This window comes from Calidris pugnax, unplaced genomic scaffold (genome assembly GCF_001431845.1).
Source record: "Calidris pugnax isolate Ruff unplaced genomic scaffold, ASM143184v1 scaffold271, whole genome shotgun sequence".
NCBI classification, from domain to species: Eukaryota; Metazoa; Chordata; class Aves; order Charadriiformes; family Scolopacidae; genus Calidris; species Calidris pugnax.
Genome location: NW_015091003.1, coordinates 957541 through 976878, shown reverse-complemented (window position 1 = coordinate 976878; position 19338 = coordinate 957541). Strand labels below are relative to the sequence as shown.

At 40.0% G+C, this 19338-nt stretch overlaps 1 protein-coding gene across 1 annotated transcript in view; it reads left to right on the top strand.

Annotated features, from left to right (window-relative positions):
- Positions 1-19338, top strand: part of EGF (epidermal growth factor) — a 68825-nt gene that overhangs the window by 26755 nt on the left and 22732 nt on the right. The window contains exons 7-19 of the mRNA XM_014955580.1: positions 409-534; positions 1105-1227; positions 4175-4297; positions 5106-5231; positions 6229-6365; positions 8300-8448; positions 10165-10269; positions 11988-12211; positions 15092-15259; positions 16022-16171; positions 16619-16768; positions 17406-17522; positions 18559-18684. Of these exons, the coding sequence (XP_014811066.1) occupies positions 409-534; positions 1105-1227; positions 4175-4297; positions 5106-5231; positions 6229-6365; positions 8300-8448; positions 10165-10269; positions 11988-12211; positions 15092-15259; positions 16022-16171; positions 16619-16768; positions 17406-17522; positions 18559-18684 (1824 nt within the window). The remainder of the gene's footprint in view (positions 1-408; positions 535-1104; positions 1228-4174; positions 4298-5105; positions 5232-6228; positions 6366-8299; positions 8449-10164; positions 10270-11987; positions 12212-15091; positions 15260-16021; positions 16172-16618; positions 16769-17405; positions 17523-18558; positions 18685-19338) is intronic.

Below are 19338 nucleotides of genomic sequence, written 5' to 3'. Positions count from 1 at the left end.
GCTATTTTTTTGTTGAATAATGTGAGTCTTGAGCACTGCTTTGTGCTAATAGTTTTCAGTTTTCACATGTACTCTCTCTCTCTTTCAAAGCTCTCTTCTCTCTTTTTGTGTTTGTGTGCTCTCTCTCTGTTTCTCTCTTCTTTCTGAGTGTTTTACAGAGCCTGGTAACATATAATACTGTGCAGGACTGGCAGCATATGAAGCCAGCTACACAGAATAGATAGAATTGGAAATAGAAAATTCAATAGAAAATAATACAAGTTATTTTCTATTAATAAGAATTTCCTCGTGTTGACTAAGAAGCTGTTGAGAAGAGACATCATTGAGCATCTTTGATCAAAGTAGTTTCTCCTTGAAGGTTGGTATGGTAAGAACTCCATTACATTTATACTATGTTTGTTCTTCCAGAAAAAGGAACCTGTGGTTTGAATAAAGAAAAGTGCAGAAGAAGAATCTGCAGGCCAGACTCAAGGACGCATCGTTGTAAATGTTCTAGTGGCTTTATTTTAAGTCGAAATAAACAGTTTTGTGAAGGTAATACATGAATCTCCTATCAGCTGTAATCCATCAGATGAATAAATTCTTCTGTTACTTTATTTTACTTACATCTTGAGTATGAAAAAAATACTCTGGTCTTACAAATTCTGGTTGTTCTCAGGAAGTTCATCAAGATTGCTTTCTGAATTTCAGCTTCTAAAGCACTTCTGTGTTATGAGAATTTTGCTTAAGTCATGTTGAGGCCAAACCGTTTAAAATAATTTTTATCTGAAGAAAGTGAATAATATAAATTTTTTTGGGTGCACACAGGACTTAACTGGCATCGGAGTCTGTATGGGAAGGCGTACTTTTGGAAGTCCTCTAGGCACCTATGCCACCTGTGCTGGACATATGCAGCCTTTGTAGGTTTTGCTAGAAGGTTTTTAAAGCTTATTTGATTGAGGTCTGTGAACTTGCTTTTTATTATTTATTAGGACCAAAATTTTTTTTGTAAAATGAATGGGAAAAAGAAGTACTTCTTCAAGACTGTTTGTTTGTTTCATTAATTTAATTACCTGGCACTGGTTGGTGACATTATTCTGATGCGGCAAGTGCTTCTTTTGGCAGATATCAATGAATGTGGCTTCTGGAATCATGGCTGTACTTTGGGCTGTGTGAACATCCCTGGTTCCTATTACTGCACCTGCCCGAGGGGTTTTGTTCTTCTGCCTGATCGGAAAACATGTCATGGTAAGTAGCAGTAATACATCAATGCCTCCCGTATGATATTGGAGAGAGTCCTCATTTAACACTGGGAACGCTGAAAGTTTGGTGTGTCGCATTGCTCACTTCCAATCCCTCGTTATGTAAGTAGGATCAGCTTAAACTCATTGAACCAATTTCAGGTGTTGTGTTTAAGGAACCATAAGTTACATGTGAATAATCAAGTATGAGCCTCTTCAGAAGAAAAAAAAAAAAAAAGTCAGTCTCCAGAGAGACCTCTTTGCTCAGATTAGGCTCTGTGGCACATTCCAGGTGGATGATCAGTTAAATCTTTTTAAATTTGGTTTCTGAATTTGGCTTACTCTAACCTGCATAACAATTTGCACAGTCTCTGAATGAGCAGCTTACAGCCTCATCTTTTTTTCTCTTCAGATGAGGGTTGATAGCATTGCTAATATCCATTAAATTAATGACATTAAATGCATGTGCATCTGTTTACAGTGAATAAGACATGTGGAAGTATTCATAAAGTTGTTTATTCTGGAGGACTGCTGCACTTGTGTTGGGTTTTGTTCTGGGTTGTTTTTTTTTTCCTTTTAGCAATTAAATTTTTTTATAAGAAGTATGCCTGAGAGAACTTACCCATGTAGCATAGGTGCACAAACCAGGAAGCTTTCTGAAGCTGGATAAATGTGAATAAACTAAATGCAGAGAACACAGAGAAGTGGAGGGAGAAAACAAAGGTCTGTTTGTCAGTAGGCTTCAATGACCATATTTTAGTCGCAGTGAGGGTCAAGGTGAAGGTTTTTGTTCTCTCTTTGTGTAGCATTGTGTATACTCAGCCTACAAATGAATGAAGCCTTTCTAAAGTAAGTCTAAAACATAAAATGTGAATTGCATCCAAGTTTTGAGGTCTGGAGATATTCCCAGTCACTTTTCTATTTCATGATGAAGTGAACCTTAGGCGTAAGCAAAGGATCCTTCTCTCTTGTTTCCATGGAAATAAAAGATTGGCATTTGACCCAAGTAGAAGTGCTAGTGCACACCAGTGAGTTCAGTCTGGATCACGGCAGGATCAGGACCTAGGGTATATTAAATACCACTACCAGAGAGTATCAGAGACTAACAGACTCTAGCAGTCAGTCTATCTATTTTAAACTTCCAAGAGTCACTTTTCCCCTCTCTTAATATTAAGAGTACGATTCAGTGACCCAAACGTGAAGGTCCTGGGCATATGTGACAGATGCAGAAGGCAGCATGATGTGACAGACAACCTATGGGAGTCCTGCAGCCAAAGGCTACTGGGAGGTGGGGTATCCTTTTGTGTGCAAAACAACACTTAGAGAGCGTGCAACTCACCTGTGCACTCTGGATGACTAGCTTGAACTATATGGCTATGTTTGGAGGTGGAAGATAGGTAGAAAATCATGTTTTTCTAACACAAGCTAGTGATGCAGCATGGACAGTATAACTCCTTAACTGCTGCTGCACAAGGCAAATATTTCACCATCTATGCAACTTGAGAGAGAGAGAGATATGCAAGGTGAGAAGTCCACATGCTGACCAGACATTTCGGTGCTTTGTCCTCCAAGTCCAGTACAAAGCTCTTCATCTAAAGCCACAAGCTCTAGTCAGAAAGAATCATAAAATCATAGAATGGTTTAGGTTGGAAGGGACCTTAAAGATCATCAAGTTCCAACCCCCCTGCCCTGGGCAGGGACACCTCCTACCAGACCAGGTTGCTCCAAGCCCCATCCAGCCTGGCCTTGAACCCCTCCAGGGATGGGGCATCCACAGCTTCTCTGGGCAACCTGTTCCAATGTCTCATCCCCCTCACAGGAAAGAATTTCTTCCTGATATCTCATCTAAATCTCCCCTCTTTCAGTTTGAAACCATTACCCCTCATCCTATCAGTACATGCCCTTCTAAGAAGTCCCTCTCCAGCTTTCTTCAGGTACTGGTTGGCTGCTGTAAGGTCTCTCCGGAGCCTTCTCTTTTCCAGGCTGAACAAGCCCAACTCTCTCAGCCTGTCTTAATAGGAAACAATATCAGTTTCTGGACTCTCTTCACCGTGCTTTTAAGGGGTTAGAACAAACCAGTCTAGAGCACAGTTACCCTGGAGAAGCTGTATTTGCAAGAGCTATGCACCATTTAATCCAGTGTATGCGGCTGATTCAAAGAAGCAGCTGGGGAAAACCTGCATTAGTTCCATTCTTCCAAGGGGTGTTGCCATAGGGCACTAGAACTGGCGTCAAGAGATGCAGCACTGCAATACAGAGGGTAGAAGGAGGATATCCCATGAAATTGCATTAAAGAAATACTCCAAAAAATATTGGCACTCCAGCACTTCTAATGCGAAGTAAAGAAAAGCTATTGCCAGGTCCTCAGCTTCAAATATTACCAAAGGAACATAAGTGTATTTATGGAAGGTTCATTTCCTGTTTTCATTGATTCTAGCTTTGTTACCCTTGGAGTAGTAGGAAAGTAGTTTTTCCTCATTCTCTTCGTCTTTTAGATTTATTCTTTCAATGTAACTTCCTTGTAGTTTTCAAAACTTGATCAGTTTTCTGATGAAATGTAAAAAAGAAAGCTTTCTAAATTATTTCTATTTTGATAACACTTCTTCATACAATTTTGGAAAATCTAAAGCTGAGCAGTATAATGGCTTCAGGGACCAGCAATTTTGGCTTTCTCCTTTGGTATTATTAGGGGAGGGGAGGGTGAGGAAAAAAAAAAAATTGGAAAAAAACCCAAAAATGAATACAACCCCCAGAAAGACCACAGAAGTGTTACACTCTCAACATCACTTTTTTTTTTTCTTCTTTCTTTCCTGCCTGCCTTCTTTCTCTCTTCCTCTCTTTCTTTCTTTTTCTTTTCCTAGCTAAGAAAGTATTAACATCTCTTTTGGGGGGAATTAGTACAAATTTGTATCATAATTAAAGATATTTTTTTTCCCCTCTTTAAATTACTGTAGAGCTAATTGCCTGTACAAGTAACAACACTGGATGTAGCCATGGTTGCCTTCAAACATCTAAAGGGCCTGTTTGCTTTTGTCCTGAAGGATCTGTACTGAAAGTGGATGGCAAAGCGTGCACGGGTAAGTAACATTTTTCTAGCTGTAGTGACTGCTAAACTCTGTTTGCTCTTAGCACTGAGAGCCAGAAGTGAATGATGACATTTACGCTCATTTTTCACAGCTGTAAATGATTGTACAAGATAGGAGGCAACAGAATGCCAGGCTCTTAGAGTGCTGAGATGAGCAATATTAATCTTCATTTTTTAATAGATGTTTCTTAGCAGCAACATCCAACGTTTGTGGGCAAAATTCTTTTGTTGTCAGCACAGCGCAATGCATCTCCCAGACGTTTGTTGCAGGAGACTTCTAAAATTTATATTTGAGGGGAAATATAGGTACAAAATTAAGGCTTGAAATCTGAAGATGACATTATTGACATTGCACAAGCCAGGTTCAGAGTCACTCTAACTTACAGCAATTTCATCTAATTACCCACAAATGGGATTTTTGCAGCCAGAATTTCTGAAGCCCACTAATCTGTCATTCCCCATTCCAGCAAGCTTTCAAAATTCAGGGGACTGTATCTTTTCAACTGTATCTTTTCTGTCTTAAGGTTCAAGATAGCTCCATTGATGACAGCCTTACCCTTTGAAAAAGGTCCTCTTCTTTTTTCTCTGAAAAAGAGTTTGAAAGCTCTGGGAGAAGTTGCCACTAATTTGCTTTCATTTCACTAGACTTCTGCTTTCAGCAGGAGACCTTTCAGTAACTCTATCAGTCACTGAGATGCAGAGTGAATCGTTCTCTTGCTTATGCTTTTGATTTTGGTTTGTTTTGGTTTTTTTTTTTCCTTGGAATGGCAAAGTTAAATTTTTCAAATGCTGTGTTTAAGGTTGCACGTCTCCAGATAATGGTGGCTGTAGTCAGATATGTTCTTCTTTAAGCCCGTCCTCCTGGGAATGTGCTTGTTTTCCTGGATATAAGCTTCAGCGAGACAGAAAGCACTGCACTGCTATAGGTTGGTATCCTGGTATGCCTGCATATTTCTGTTAATGAAAGGAAAAGCATTTTAGAGTAGTTTAAAGTGGATTGCATAACTGGGATCCGGTTTTGCACTGGTTTTAGGTTACTTTGTGAAACTTGGGAAGTACTAGTTGTTTGGGAAAATAACCTATTTTGAAAATATACCAGAACAAGCACCGGCATATGATTCAGTCTCCCTCACAGAAAATTCAGTCTATTATCCAACTTCTGCATTTCACTCTGGGCTCCTGTACTGGGGAGGTCTGTCTGCAATATTCAGGTTTTTGCACCTTCCTAGAAATGTGGGTGTAGCTTCTGCCCAGGGTTACCAGAATTGGGGTTGAGGTGTCTCCATTTGGAGAATAGGGCAGCGAATAGTCTCTTGAAGGACCTTCCCGACAAGGATACTTCTCCCCCACTGGTCCCAGGAAGCCCAGATAACTATGTGATGTTTGGATTCCAAACCTTTCTGTTTCTTCTGAGAAAACGGGCAGAACCTGGTGAGCAGCAACGTATAAGAAATTGCATGAGAGAGGGGAAGAAAGAGAAATTGGTGATTTGTTTCAGGAATAAGGGAAAAGCTTTATTTTTTGGAGGACAGCATTTTTCTTGCTTTTACTGTGAAAGGCTTCTCATGTGCAAAAGTCAAGTGTTCTGGCATTTACGGTCATGCTGTGAAATGCAGAGGGAGGATTGCCTTGAGGCAGAGTCACTCAGTGTGAAATGCAATGGGGCTAGTGACTGCCTTTATCACAAATTTTGAGGCTGATCTTGGGCAAGGCACTGATGCTGGAAACCAATATTCCCATTTATCTTTGATTTCCCATTTATCTTTGATTTCTGATGCAAGTGGAATGTAGGACATGGGCCTTCATTTCTTTGTGCTTCTGTTACTCATTTTGTCTTCTACTGTTACTTATTTGCAGTGTTAGCTAGAGAGAGATCACTTTGAACCTAGTGAGATTAACATGCGTGTAAATTTTCATCAACAGGGCCTAAGCCATTTTTGCTGTTTGCAAACGGCCAAGATATCCGCCAGATCAGTTTTGATGGAACAGATTATGCAAGTTTACTTGACTGGCAGATGGGAATAGTCTTAGCACTGGACTCTGACCCGGTGGAAAATAAGGTAAGGCATTAAAAGCGAGAGGATTTTGAAGTGTTGCAAGGACAAACGGATTGAGCTTTCATGTGCCTTAACCTTTCTTCTGACAGTGATCCAGATTACATGTTGTGCTGCTGCTTGTTCTGTTGTCTGTCCAGAAGCACAACTGGTACAGGATGCCAAATACCAGTTGGAAAGTTTCATCCTTCACTTTCCGATTTAATGTGCTTTGTACATTGACAGGGCTAATTCACAGAGAATTTGGATTTCTAAATTCACTTCAGGCCTCCTTTCAGTTTCAAAGAACTTTTGTGTAATTTATAGCTTTCTCCCTTAAGATTTCAGTACTGTTTTCTGGAAATATATTGTGGGATTTTTTTCACTGGGTAGCTGTAAAAACAATGGTATTGGTTTTCTTCTGTACAGCTACATCCCACAATCCCTGCTAGATGTGGGAGTAATCTTAACAGGAATTACTTCCTACGTCCTGACATTATTGAATAAACTGCTGAATGCTCACTGGGTTTATTGTCCTTATGAAATGTCTTCCTTATATTACAAGATATTGCTGTTGGAAACGGGAGTCTTCTCGTCTTCTCTGCATTTTAAGAGCTGTTTGTATGGATGTAGCCACATCCCAGTGCCCTACTCCTTGCCCTGCAGAGTTGGGAAGAGTAGGAGTTCGGCTGTGCTTTGCTAAACCTTCTGTGGCAGAGAGTCCCAGCGTGGGAAAAAAAATAACTTATTTACACTGTAAAAGTGTAGCGAAAAGATACTGGATGGTGCGGTGAGAACTGCTGAGGAGCTCAGTGAAATTGCTGGAAATATCTCAAGGCCTGGAAGGACACGGCTAAACAAATGAGAATGTTACAGGAGGATCGCTGCTGGAACATGGCCACTGGCTCTTGAAATAGGGCCCTGCTGGGGAACTAGCAGTTGTTCCGTGCTGTGCTGAATATAAATCAGCTGCACTGGTGACACTGGGTGCGCGCTCTCATTCCACCTCCCTAGGGAGCTCTGCGCGACGGTGGGGCTGGCAGCGTGGAGGTGAGGTGACGTGCGGTGGGCCAGCCAGGCTGCAGCAGCCTGGTCCTGGTGGCACACAACTGAGGTGCGAGGTAAATTAGCTCAGCACTCTTCTGTGTTCCCATGGTAATTGAATAAGCTGGTTTAATGCTAGAGGCCTCCCTCCCGCTTTGTATGGCCTCGTGGTTGGCATCAAAACAAAGTTATTTGTTTTGTTGCTACCATTTGCAAAGAAAGCCTCGGCATTGCTTTGTATATAGTTCTGCCGTACAGTGCTGGCTCCCTCTGCATATCAAATACATGGCCATCTTTTGTTCCTCATCCTTGGAAAACACAAACCTAATTTCCCCACCAGCAGACAACTTTTATTTAGACCCAAATCTGAGAATCCTCTTCTGGAAATGTTAGACCTTCACAGAATAGACACCTGGTAAAAAAATTAAGATATGTACAGGCTGAAAGAGGGGGGAAAACAAACAAGTAGTAAATTATAAACTCTTTTACCCTTCCAAGCCCTTAACACACATACACTACTACTCTCTTCTTCCCACTCCCCCCTTTTTAAAAGGAGCAGCCAGTGAAATGATAACACACTACTTTTTGCCTGCTTCTACTTTTCTTTCCTCAGCTGTGCTTCATGTGCGGTAGCTGCTTGCTGAAACATAACCACAGGATATTCAGAGGACTGTATATAGGGCAACCAGGATTTACAGCTAAGCACAAGCTGCCTGCAGGAGTCATCCTGGTTGAAGGATAAATGCCTTTTTATTTGATCAAGGATCACGGGTTACCTGTGCAGCTTTTTGTGAATAAGAAGTTCAGGGAACCTGCGAGATTAAGAAGTTGTTTTAGAAGTGGAATTATTAGGCAAAGGCAATAGAGCAGAAAGGGAGATGGGAACTAATAACACCTCATCTGTTATCTCTTCACAGATTTACTTTGCCCACACAGCCTTGAAGTGGATAGAACGAGCTAATCTGGATGGCTCAAATCGTGAAAAAGTTATTCATGAAGCTATAGATACACCCGAAGGCCTTGCTGTGGACTGGATTAACCGTAAATTGTATTGGACAGACAGAGGGTACATGCTCCACAGTGCATTTATGTTGAAGCATGCCATAAAATATTTGGAATAAATGACTGGTGATACAGAAATAGCTGAGCTATCACTCTAAATTCAGTAATACTTCACGTTCTGATTGGGTGGCTCTAATCTCAAGTATATACATTTGGAAGATTCTTTAAAACTGAAATGCTGGAAGTTCACTTTGTGTCTGTTATTGTATTTTTATCTTTGTCTTTCCAAGAGGCGAGGGTTTGGACACAGTTGTAAGGAATCTAAAGCATGTACTGCATGTATACATATATGTATGTGCATATGCACGTGTGAATATATATATGTATACACTCGTATTTATAGACATACACTGCATGTGTGTATATATAGGTATATCTTTATAACTTTATTTGTGTGTGTATATATATATATATATAAATAATGAGTATTACTGCACCAAGTACGTCTTGGGATAACTTTATTTGTGTGTGTATATATATATAGATAACGAGTATTACTGCACCAAGTACATCTTGGACAGCTAGCATTGTTGACAGCTAGAATCATGACCCTTTAAGCTAATAGAGAATCTTTGCCAATTATCTCTGGTGAAAGAGGAATGGCCACTTTCAGACAATATGGCTTCACATTTCAGTTGATACCTATCCTCACATGCAGAGAGAAAAAAAAAAAAAAGACCTTTGGTGAAAAGGCAGTGTCAGATCAGAGCACATAATGAAGACTCCTTGAAGAGTGGTCATGATGTTTCAGTATGACCCATCTTCTTTTAGTCAATAAAAAGTGCTTTTGAATGTCCAGATCACCCTCCTTTTCCCTTTTCAATATGCTACTGGTACACTTTCTTCTTATTAAGTACAATTTTGTCTGCACAATTGTGCTCCAGTATAAATATGCTGGTGTGTCTTGTGAAATAGGAAATTGTCATGCTTATCTCTGTAAGACAAAGAGACAAGGGTGAAGCTGTGAACTGGTACCTGCCGCATCCTTCTCACTTACTGCATTTAGGTGTTTGTATTGTCCATTTGCATGAATACGTTTCTCCCTCCATCTTTGTGTGGCCTTTCTATGCAGGTTCAGGTAGGCATGGAAGGCTGTAGCCTTGCTTTCAGGTAGAGGCTGATATTTGGTTGGCAAGGTGAAGTTTGCAGCAATAAGTACATTTTGCTGGAAAAAAGTCATATTGAGAGACTGGCAACACAGATTCTATACTTGACTCTCCCATGGATTTTTGTGGGAGATCATAAGGACCTTAGCTTCATTCTTTCCTGTAAAATAAATATAACCTGTAAAATGCATGGTGATTTCTGGATGAAAATTGCTATTTGTAAGTGCCATTTTAAAAAAATTCTTTACACATTTAATAATGCCATTCAGTTAGGAACTTGTTTTCCTTCTGACTCCTTTAAAAACTAACATTCCTCTATTAGTGATCATATTTCCAACTCATTATTTGCCCAAAAAAGGAGAGCATCATGTCTCCAGCAGAGCAGCAGGTATTTTATCATCATGCCCTGGACTAGATAATGCGGTTGTAGTATGAATTACTGGTTGATAAAACAACTAGACACCCCGTATCAGCAGGAGTATTTCCTGTCATTGTAAAGTTATTTATTACAGTGTTGTGCTAAACTAAAGTAATGTGAAAACTTACGATATTCTGCCTGAGAAGGTAATTAAAAAGAGAGCAGGGAAGACTTAACAGTGCTATGTGTGTTGCAGGAAGGCATGCATCGAAAGGAGCAATCTGAATGGAATGCAAAGAAAAATGATCATCTGGGAGGGTATCTCCCAGCCCCGAGGGATTGCCGTTCACCCGTTTGCTAAGTAAGGAGTGATAAACCTGATTAATTGTCTAATACCTGGGGAGACTCCTTAAAAATGAGCATGCCATCCTTGCCCTTTTGGCAGTCAAAAAGTGCATTAGTCTCATGTTAAGATAGTAATTGCCTTGCAGAGTTGTGTGAACTGCAATGTTTTATTGCTGGATTTCTTTCGTGAGTTGGGACATGTTCATTTCTTGTATAGATTTACATAAATACCAAAAGCATTAACCATAGCAGTTTAAGCTAAAGAAAAACAACAACAACCAAAGCCACTCTAACATTTGTAAGCACCACACTCCAAACTTTGATGGTTCCATATCTATTAGTGTGAAGAAAGTAGTCATTTTTAACCAGGGGTGCTTACAAAGAATTTTTTGGCCATATATCAGTTTCTGAGGAAGCTAAATCAGATCTACTGTTGTGGAGATGTGTTGATTGAAATGTACCATCTTCTTCTCTAGTGCTGAGATGATCACAGGAGTTTTAAATATTTAAACTGTTGATGAAATTCTGGTTGTTTTAATCAATGGCAAAGTCCCATGGATTTCAGTCAATATGCCTGTAGTAGGATGGCTTTAAATGTGTTGATTTTTAATTATTTTTTTAATTATTTTTTTCTATGCTCCTGTAACTAAGTACTGATGAATGAAGCTGGGTTGGGAAGGGTGTTTTGTTAGCTTCACTGTGTACAGAAAAGAACAGAAGGAATCTTTCTGTAGAGGTTGAACATGATGGAGACATTTTACAGGAAAACTTTTAAGATCAGGTAGATTCAGGGAGATTGTTTATTAGAATTACTGGTAGAGGCAAGGGCTGTGAGGAGAAAGGGAGGAGACATGACTAAAACCTTCCTTATTAGAAAGCTAATATTGAAAGGAGGATCAGACATAGCAATGTCCCTAATTGTACAGTCAGTATTAAAGAGAGATCTGAAACACGATTAAGACTGTTGAGAATATTGATCTCTGCATTGGCTACAGCAAAACTGCTCATGTAAATAAAGCCAAGTGAATCTGTGAGTTATCTCCATAAACCTGACAAAGGCAGCTGATTCCTAGGAAGACTGGAGTCCAAACTTCAGAAGTAATTTGTGGCTTTGGCTGTCTCCATTTTAGGTGGCCATCTTGCACTGTGTGTTGTTTTAAAAAAGGTAAGCATTCAGTGGGTAAGATGCAGGACTCTAGAAGGAGACCCTGAAAATCATGATTTTATTAAAAGAAGAAAGTATCAGGGCCTGATACTAGTTGTTTTTTGTTTGTTTTTTTTTAAAATAACCGGAGGACTCTTGTTTGCTTTCCATGGGTGGTAGGTAATTTTGGTTTTATTTGTGCATTGTTACACCCCTGCTTAGACAAGTGGCTGGATAATGCATCATCTTCTGTTGTCTGGGTTTGCTAAACCGCCATTATCAGTCATGTGGAAAACTGAAAAGGCAGACAGGAAGAGCTGGTAGTTAGCACAGGTGGAACGAGTATTTTTTCAAAGATTTTGTGCCAACAAACAGAGAGGGGATTCTGTGTAAGTCCCAGTGTAATCACCTGGAGTCATGGCAAGTGTTAAAAGATCAGCAGCCAGTATATTTGCTTGAAGTGTACACTTTTTCTCATGTGCCTCAGGCCTGTATTGCTCTCATCTGATCTTTCTGCTTCGAAAGAACTCCACAGAGAGGAGGACAAATATTTACTGACTAACTTCCTGTATGCATTTTGTTTTCTAAAGGAGATTATTCTGGACTGACATGGGGGTCAATCCCCGGATTGACAGCTCTTCCTTAGAAGGCATCGATCGGCAGGTTATAGCCAGCACTGGTCTGGTGTGGCCCAGTGGAATAGCTCTCGACTACTTAGCCAACAAGCTGTACTGGTGCGATGCTAAGCAGTCACTGGTTGAGAGCACAAACCTGGATGGTTCTGGTCGTCGAATTCTTGCACAGAACGATGTAGGTGAGGCTTTGGGGTTGATAATTACCTACTGCTGCTTGTCAATGTGCATGTGTGTCTGCATGTGGAACTGTGCATGTGAATTACCAGCCAGTGGCTCTGCTGTATATCCAGTGCAAATCTCTGTTGAGGTTAAATGGCATCACTTAGTTCTTCATTCTGTCACCCAGTTGACTTTCGTTTATGCATTTTAGGAAGAGAACACCTCTCTGACACTCTCTGCTTTTACTAATCAGCTATTTTGCATTGCATAGAGAACTTCTCTGCCTTCAGAGAAAAGGGAAAAGAAGGAAAGGGTTAAAAATGTGGTTTGCTTGTTCCATGTATGGCTGCTTAGTGTAATTCAGTTTTTGCTGTGTTTATTACACCAGTGAGTTATATTGATGTAAGCTGGAAGAGAATTAATCAGGGCCACTAAGGTCCTTGAGCAAAGAACCTGCATCTGCACAATGTTGAACACTGGGATGATTCCAAATACACAACAGATACTGAATAGAAAAATGATTTATTCAATATGCTGGTAGTTGTTATGGCTGAGATTTCTGTTGTTTGACACGTAACTGTGGTGTTCTGGAGCAAAAGAACAGAAATATTAGCAATGAGGAACTGATGTTGTACCACATTGAAAGTAAACCATGTGTGTAAGAATCTCATACAAGGCAAATTAGTTTCTGGAGAGCACAATTCCCTTTGTGCATGATATCTCTCTGGGGAACATTTTGTAGGTATGCGTGCAAAACATGGGCAGAATGAGGATTCTTGGCTCAAGACAGTGACTGCCATGGGCAGAGACTTTACAGTTACCCTCTTAAGCAGCTGCTGTTTTAGTCTTGTCTCTGGGAAGGCTTGTGTTCATCTCCTAAACTGGGTGTCCTCCCTCTTGTTTGGAGGGGAGCAGAGTGAGGTCTTGGAGGAAGCAGTGTTCTCTAGTTCTTAAGACATCAAAAGCCCTGAGCAGGCTGACTTGCCAACCTTCCTCTCTTGTCACCTGCTGCACGTATTCTGCTGTACACTGCACCTTGCAGCTGATCTGCAAAGGAGAACCTTGAAACCTGTTGGAAGTTTCACTTTGTTTCTGCACAAGGAATGGGACAGTGTCTTACGGGGGGAAGAAAAAGAGGAGAGCTAGGAGTGCTGGAGAAACACAGGGTATGGGAAAGGAAGAGTGACGTGGATACTTGAAGGTGGGAGAAAAGGACATCAACACCTGATGGAGAGAAGTGAAAGAGATAAAGTGCGAATTCAGAGAGGAAGAGAGACTTGATATCCTGATGTTTTGCTAATGCTGTTAGTGAGACCAGAATTCAGCTTTTGTTCCTGGACACTGGAAGATGGGAAGGCAGCATCTCTTCATAGGCGTTCTGCTGTAACATGAATTTTTATTACAGCAGCTCCCTCTGGTGCCCCTGTGCTGAGAATGCAGTCAGTATAGCTGCGTGCAAAATAGGTAACATTATTTCTGCTCTTCTGCTAACCCCCTTTTCAACTACAAGTAAAACAGCCTGTAAGCACTCACTGAAGGCAGTGAAGAACACAACCATTCCCTTTGTCTGTGCAATGGGTTGGGTTTGCAATGTTGTGGAAGGGGCTCATGTGGTTACTAACTTTTCTCTTCCTCTCGTCTTTGTTTTTGATACCACACTTCTATTTTTAATCCTTAATGTATTTGCAAGTTAAGAGGTTAAGGAATTGCTGGTCAAAGCAGGGTGTTGTTTGTTGGTAGTGCAAGATATAGATCCTAAAATTGTGAATAAAAGTTTGGATGGGGATAGTAATTAGATCTTGGACTGTTGCTCAAATTTTGTGGAAAGAAAAACCAAGAACCATGCCTGGCGATTAAGTACAATTCAGTGGAGGTTGTGAAGTAACAGAATAAAAATATATTCTTTAAGTTAACACTTAAAAACACTTAAAGAGTGTTTAGAATTTTTCTTATGTAGGAGTATGGTTTTTTCAGTTTATTTATGATAGGTGTTTAACATATACCGTCTCCAAGGTTCTAACTTACCTGTTATTTCATTTGCTTCTTTCCTTCGCTTTGATTTTTTTTATTATTATTTTTTTTAAACTAATATATTTTGGGATCTCAATTTCGTTAGTGAAATAAACATTGCCTACTTGAGGCCTACATCAAAAAACAACACCACAGGTTATAAAATCACATGCCTACAAAACCTGCTTCTCAGAGGGGCTCAGACTGCAGTGGTACAAAGTGAGGCACGTATTCAAACTGCAGGTAAAGACCAGGACAAAGCAAACCAGCTTCAGCCAGGAAGAACCCACTCTGAAACCAGGTGGTCATCCATGGAGGAACAGTATGTGGTCTCATCTTCCACTGCAAAATGCTTGCCCAAAGGCTATCTTGAAAGCAGGAGTTTTCTAAATTAATAGAAAGAATGCATAGTTCCCTACGGACTGATAACAATTTTCTGTCATGACAGAGATATTAAAGAGAGTCAGAATCATTTTGCAAAGATCTTTATAAGTATCCCTTGGATACTGGATTGATGAGCCTCTCTCTGGAAGTCAACTACGGATCTGAGTTTTTCTAGTGCAGAAAATGTTGTGCTAGCAAGGAAAAAGTGTTGTATTCTAAACTTGGGGTGTGATTTTCCGCATCTACTATTAGTCATGTAACTGTTAGGTGCTTGGTCTAAGCTGGTGTCTATGTTCTTGTTGTAACCAGTGAAAAGAGATGAAGTTACTTGGATGATCTATCATTCGTGGACATTTACCCCTCCCCATGAGACATCAAAGTGGAGAAGTGGCTATGGCTATGCCACTGTGTTAGAAGTAGACCTGTATGCAGATACTGCTTTTGTTTACACGGTTTCTTGTCTGTGTTCTAAAGATATGGAAATGAGAAATCTAATTTCTTTGTAGGCCACCCTTTTGATGTAGCGGTGTTTGAGGATCACCTTTGGTTTTCTGACTGGGCTAGGCCATCACTAATGAGGGTGGACAAGAAGACCGGCCAAAACAGGGTACGTCTTCGAGGCAGCATGCTGAGACCCTCATCAATGGTTGTAGTTCATCCTTTGGCGAAACCAGGTATACTGCAAAAATTAAGCAGTCATTCCCTTCCAGCCTCCTCTTGTTCACTGATATCAGTAGACTAGATGTCCTTGGGGAGAGGATTATCTTCTCAGAAATAGGCTTTTTAAAAGGCCTTGCATAATCAGACTGGCATTTATTGAAAGCATCATCTGGGCATGTGTCCCAGGAATGTTAACGGATTTTGTATATTTATCATCATGCCCAAGAATAGATGCTGATCAATTGCCACAAAGCTACCATAGTCCTCTAATTCCTATTTATCCTAGTTTATTAGCACCCCTCATACATACAAATAATACAAAATGGCATGGAGAAAGATTTTGTAAGAATTATTAGTTTAGGATCAACTAATTTGATTTTCTGTTGGGAGCAATCTCCCTGTAAACAGAAAAAAGTAATTCAACAGACTGGAACTGAGAGAAGATAATCACAGGTTCCCTATACCCTTGTAATGTTCTTTCAGGGAGTGTTAGGGCTCTCAATATTAAAGGAGAAATAATAAAGGAAATAATTTTTTAAAAAGTGATACATTTATTAGATAGTATGTAAATCTGCTTTCCTGCCAGAGGCTAGGTGATACCTATGCTTTACTATAAGAATTTCTTTTTAATTAAAAAAAAGAAAAGAGAAAGAAAAAAGGGATGCTCTAGTTTTTGCCAGTTTTTATTCTTTTCTCAAATGCTTCAACTCTGCACAGCTAAAAGGAGATATTAACTGAAGAAGCAGGTTGTTAAGTTGCCTGTTTTTCTGCATTAGGAGCAAATCCCTGCCTTTATGAGAATGGAGGCTGTGATCAGATCTGTGAAAATAATTTTGGAGTTGCCCATTGCACGTGCCGTCCAGGATTTGTGAAAAGTCAAGATGGAAAAACCTGTGGTGCTCTGGATGCTTCCAACACAACAGCAGGTACAATCCTTCTGTTCCAAAAAAGACCCTTCCTAAACCCTTGAGGATCCTGACAGACAGTGTTGGAAAATATTCACCTTGCTCTGCATAATGAAGGATGGTTTCTCTGAAGAAGGAAAACACTGGGGTGTTGTCATGGGACAATAACATCTTGCCTGACCGTTGTAATTTTCCCCTTGGCATATTAGCAGTAGGAGAGATGTGTGCGGTGCTGACAAGTACTGTGAACAAGAAGTGGCAACAAGTTGTCATGGGTATGTAAGAAAACCCACCAGTCAGTGCTTCTAGAAATAATTTGAGGCCAGAAACAAGCTAGTCTGGGAGGATACTGATGTTTATTTTAGAAGGAAAACACTGAATATTGGAAAGTAGAAGGGTGATAGAAAATCAAAAAGTTAGTTCTGTAGACTTCAATAACCCGTGTCACTTTGTTCTTGTCTTTTTCAGGAAGCGTGTCTGTGCACAAGGGGGTAGTGCCAATGCCAACACCAGAGACCTTGCTCAGGAGCACACAAAGCAGTGGGGTATTCAAGGATACAGAGAGTGGGGAAAAGCAGAAAATTGGCGTTTTGTTGATGGCTGAAATCATGGTATCAGGTAAAGTCTGATGATTTTCTTCCTTCTATTTGCCATGAAGCTCTGAACAGATTTATAGAACAGAAAGAAATCATAGGCCTTAAAGGAAGAAAGGCTGAGTGTCAAGACTTGTGGCATTCACACCCTTAACTCTCTTAAAAGAAGTTGTGTCTATGCAACTGTGCCAGGTAAGGCAGCTTTCTTGTTTGTCTCCTTGCTCCTTTGCTATGTCAACAGAACTTAATAATATCATCCAGGTCTAGAGAACAAGTATTTATAATTTGAAGCTCTTTTGAAAGTCTCGCCCTTAGATTTTCTAGCTATATTAAGTTCCTCGGAACAAAATCACAGTAAAACTGTTGAATTCTACATATGTTCAATCATTAAATTGCACAATAGTTTTTGCATGCAGTATTCAGTAATCCTGATACTAAACGACACTCCAACTCCATCTAGACAAAGAGATCAGCCCTAATTATTCAAATGACTTGTCATCGTTAACTCTGGAGAGCTATGTTTCAAACTTTGACTGTATGTTCTGGTTTTCTTGTTAGTTTTTTTTTGTTTGGTTGGTGGGTTGTTTTTTTTTTATAAACAGTACCTCCTGTGATCCATCCAAATGCATTTACTGTGTTTTTTGTTATTGTTTATGCTATAGATCAAGATGACTGCACTGCGTTAGAGTGTGATGTCAACGCACAGTGTGTTTTGCTGGAAGATGGTGCTATGTGCCAGTGTTTGAAAGGATTTACCAGGAAGGGGAAATCATGCTATGGTAATAAAAGACACAAATACAATCTTTCGGGAAAACTAGATGGGGGAGAGGAAGAAAATCTGTCTTTTTTCACACTGGCAGCTCTGCTGTGTGAGCCATCACAGAAAGGTCAATGGTATTGCTTGTTTTGAAAGGGATGATGAGCAGAGAGCATGAGAGATGAAATGGCTAATTATCACACACCTTATTTTCCCCTGAGTCATGACTGTTGATCCTATTAATATTAACAAGCAATAATGGGGATAATAGGAAAAAAACCATAATGTATTTATTTGTAAAAATCGCCTAATTATAAAAGCTCAGTCTATAGCCATGATAGTTAACATATAATTTAGAAGTATGTATTAAGGAATCTCTTAAAAATTAGTATTCCTGATGTAATGTTTATATATAAGTGCTGCTCTTATTTCTTTCTAGCACTAGAAAGACTCTAACCATCGGACAACACATTGCTCAGAGTGGTCTTTAAATTTTTGGATTTACCTACAATATAAATCAAAGCACTTTGTTCTTTCATATAGGCCAAGACAGGAGGGCATTAGAAAGAGAACAATTTACCCTTTGGTGATTAAGCATGAAGACTCACAGGAGTCTATGTTGCTATGGAAAGGAAAATAAAAATCGGAAGGTGAAAGGGGTGTATATTTTTTTTTTTTCATTGTGGTACCTTTTTTTTTAAGCTTGTGTGTTCTTTCTCAAAACAAAGTTTTGAGCAGGGTTTAAAAAATATACAGCTACTTTGAATAGAATAATTCCCTCCAAAGAGGATTTTTTTTGAAGCGAGTGGTATTTGTGGAACCTCTAGGTCTTCAGTTGAACGCAGCTGGTTGACTGTCTTAGGCTCTTTAGAACATCCCCATCAAATTTCATACCAAGAGAAGACCACAAAGCCCTTTTCTTCACTTTTGCTTCAGATGCACAAATGACAAGTGACAGCATAGTCTGAGGGAGATTCGTGATGCAAAGACTTATTTTTCTCAATTTACCTGCTGGTTTCGTGACCCGTGTGTCCCATCTCCTCCATTTTGCCTCACAGATGTTGATGAGTGTGCGCTAAATATGGACCGCTGTAACCGGAATGTTTCAGGCTGTATCAACACAGAAGGAGGCTACGTCTGTAAATGCCTGGAGGGCTACGCTGGAGACGGAGTCCATTGCTATGGTATGAGTGTTTGTGAGGGCTGGGCTGTGTCTGGAAGGCTGGGGCAGGATGAACGAGCAAGAGACATGTCTTACCATGTGGCTAGCCTTGCATCAGGCTGTGAAGCTGTCAAACGAGCTGTTCTGGTTTCTTTTTTGAAAAATCTGATAGGGGCATGGATCCTAACGGTGGCTCCACCAAGACAGTTGACATTTATCATTTCTTCCTTTTTGATTCTTTCCCTCCTGTTTGAAGTGTGGCGACCTCAGCACCTGATCGATATGCAAAGCCTGTAGTTGTCAGTGGATACCTGCTCTCAGTGTTTGCACTCTTTTTGCTAGCTACAGCAGGAGAGAGGAAGAGTGAAGGGGTGGAGGGAAAAGGAGATGAAGCATTAGAGCTTTATTGAAAATCATTGCCATGAATATAAACGAAAGCAGGTATTGAGTGTGTCATAATACTCATCAAATAATTCCAGGTCGGTTTAATAGGCATGAGGTTCAAGGTGTTGACACTGACAACTTGGGTACATTTAGAGTCTTGTTAATAATCAGACCCACTGATTTTCCCATTCAGCTCTAATGCTAGGTCTTTAGTTCATTCCTTTCATTTCTTAATTTTTTTAATCCATTTTAGCAGTAAATATGAAGGAACAGGAAGGTTCCCCCCCCCCCC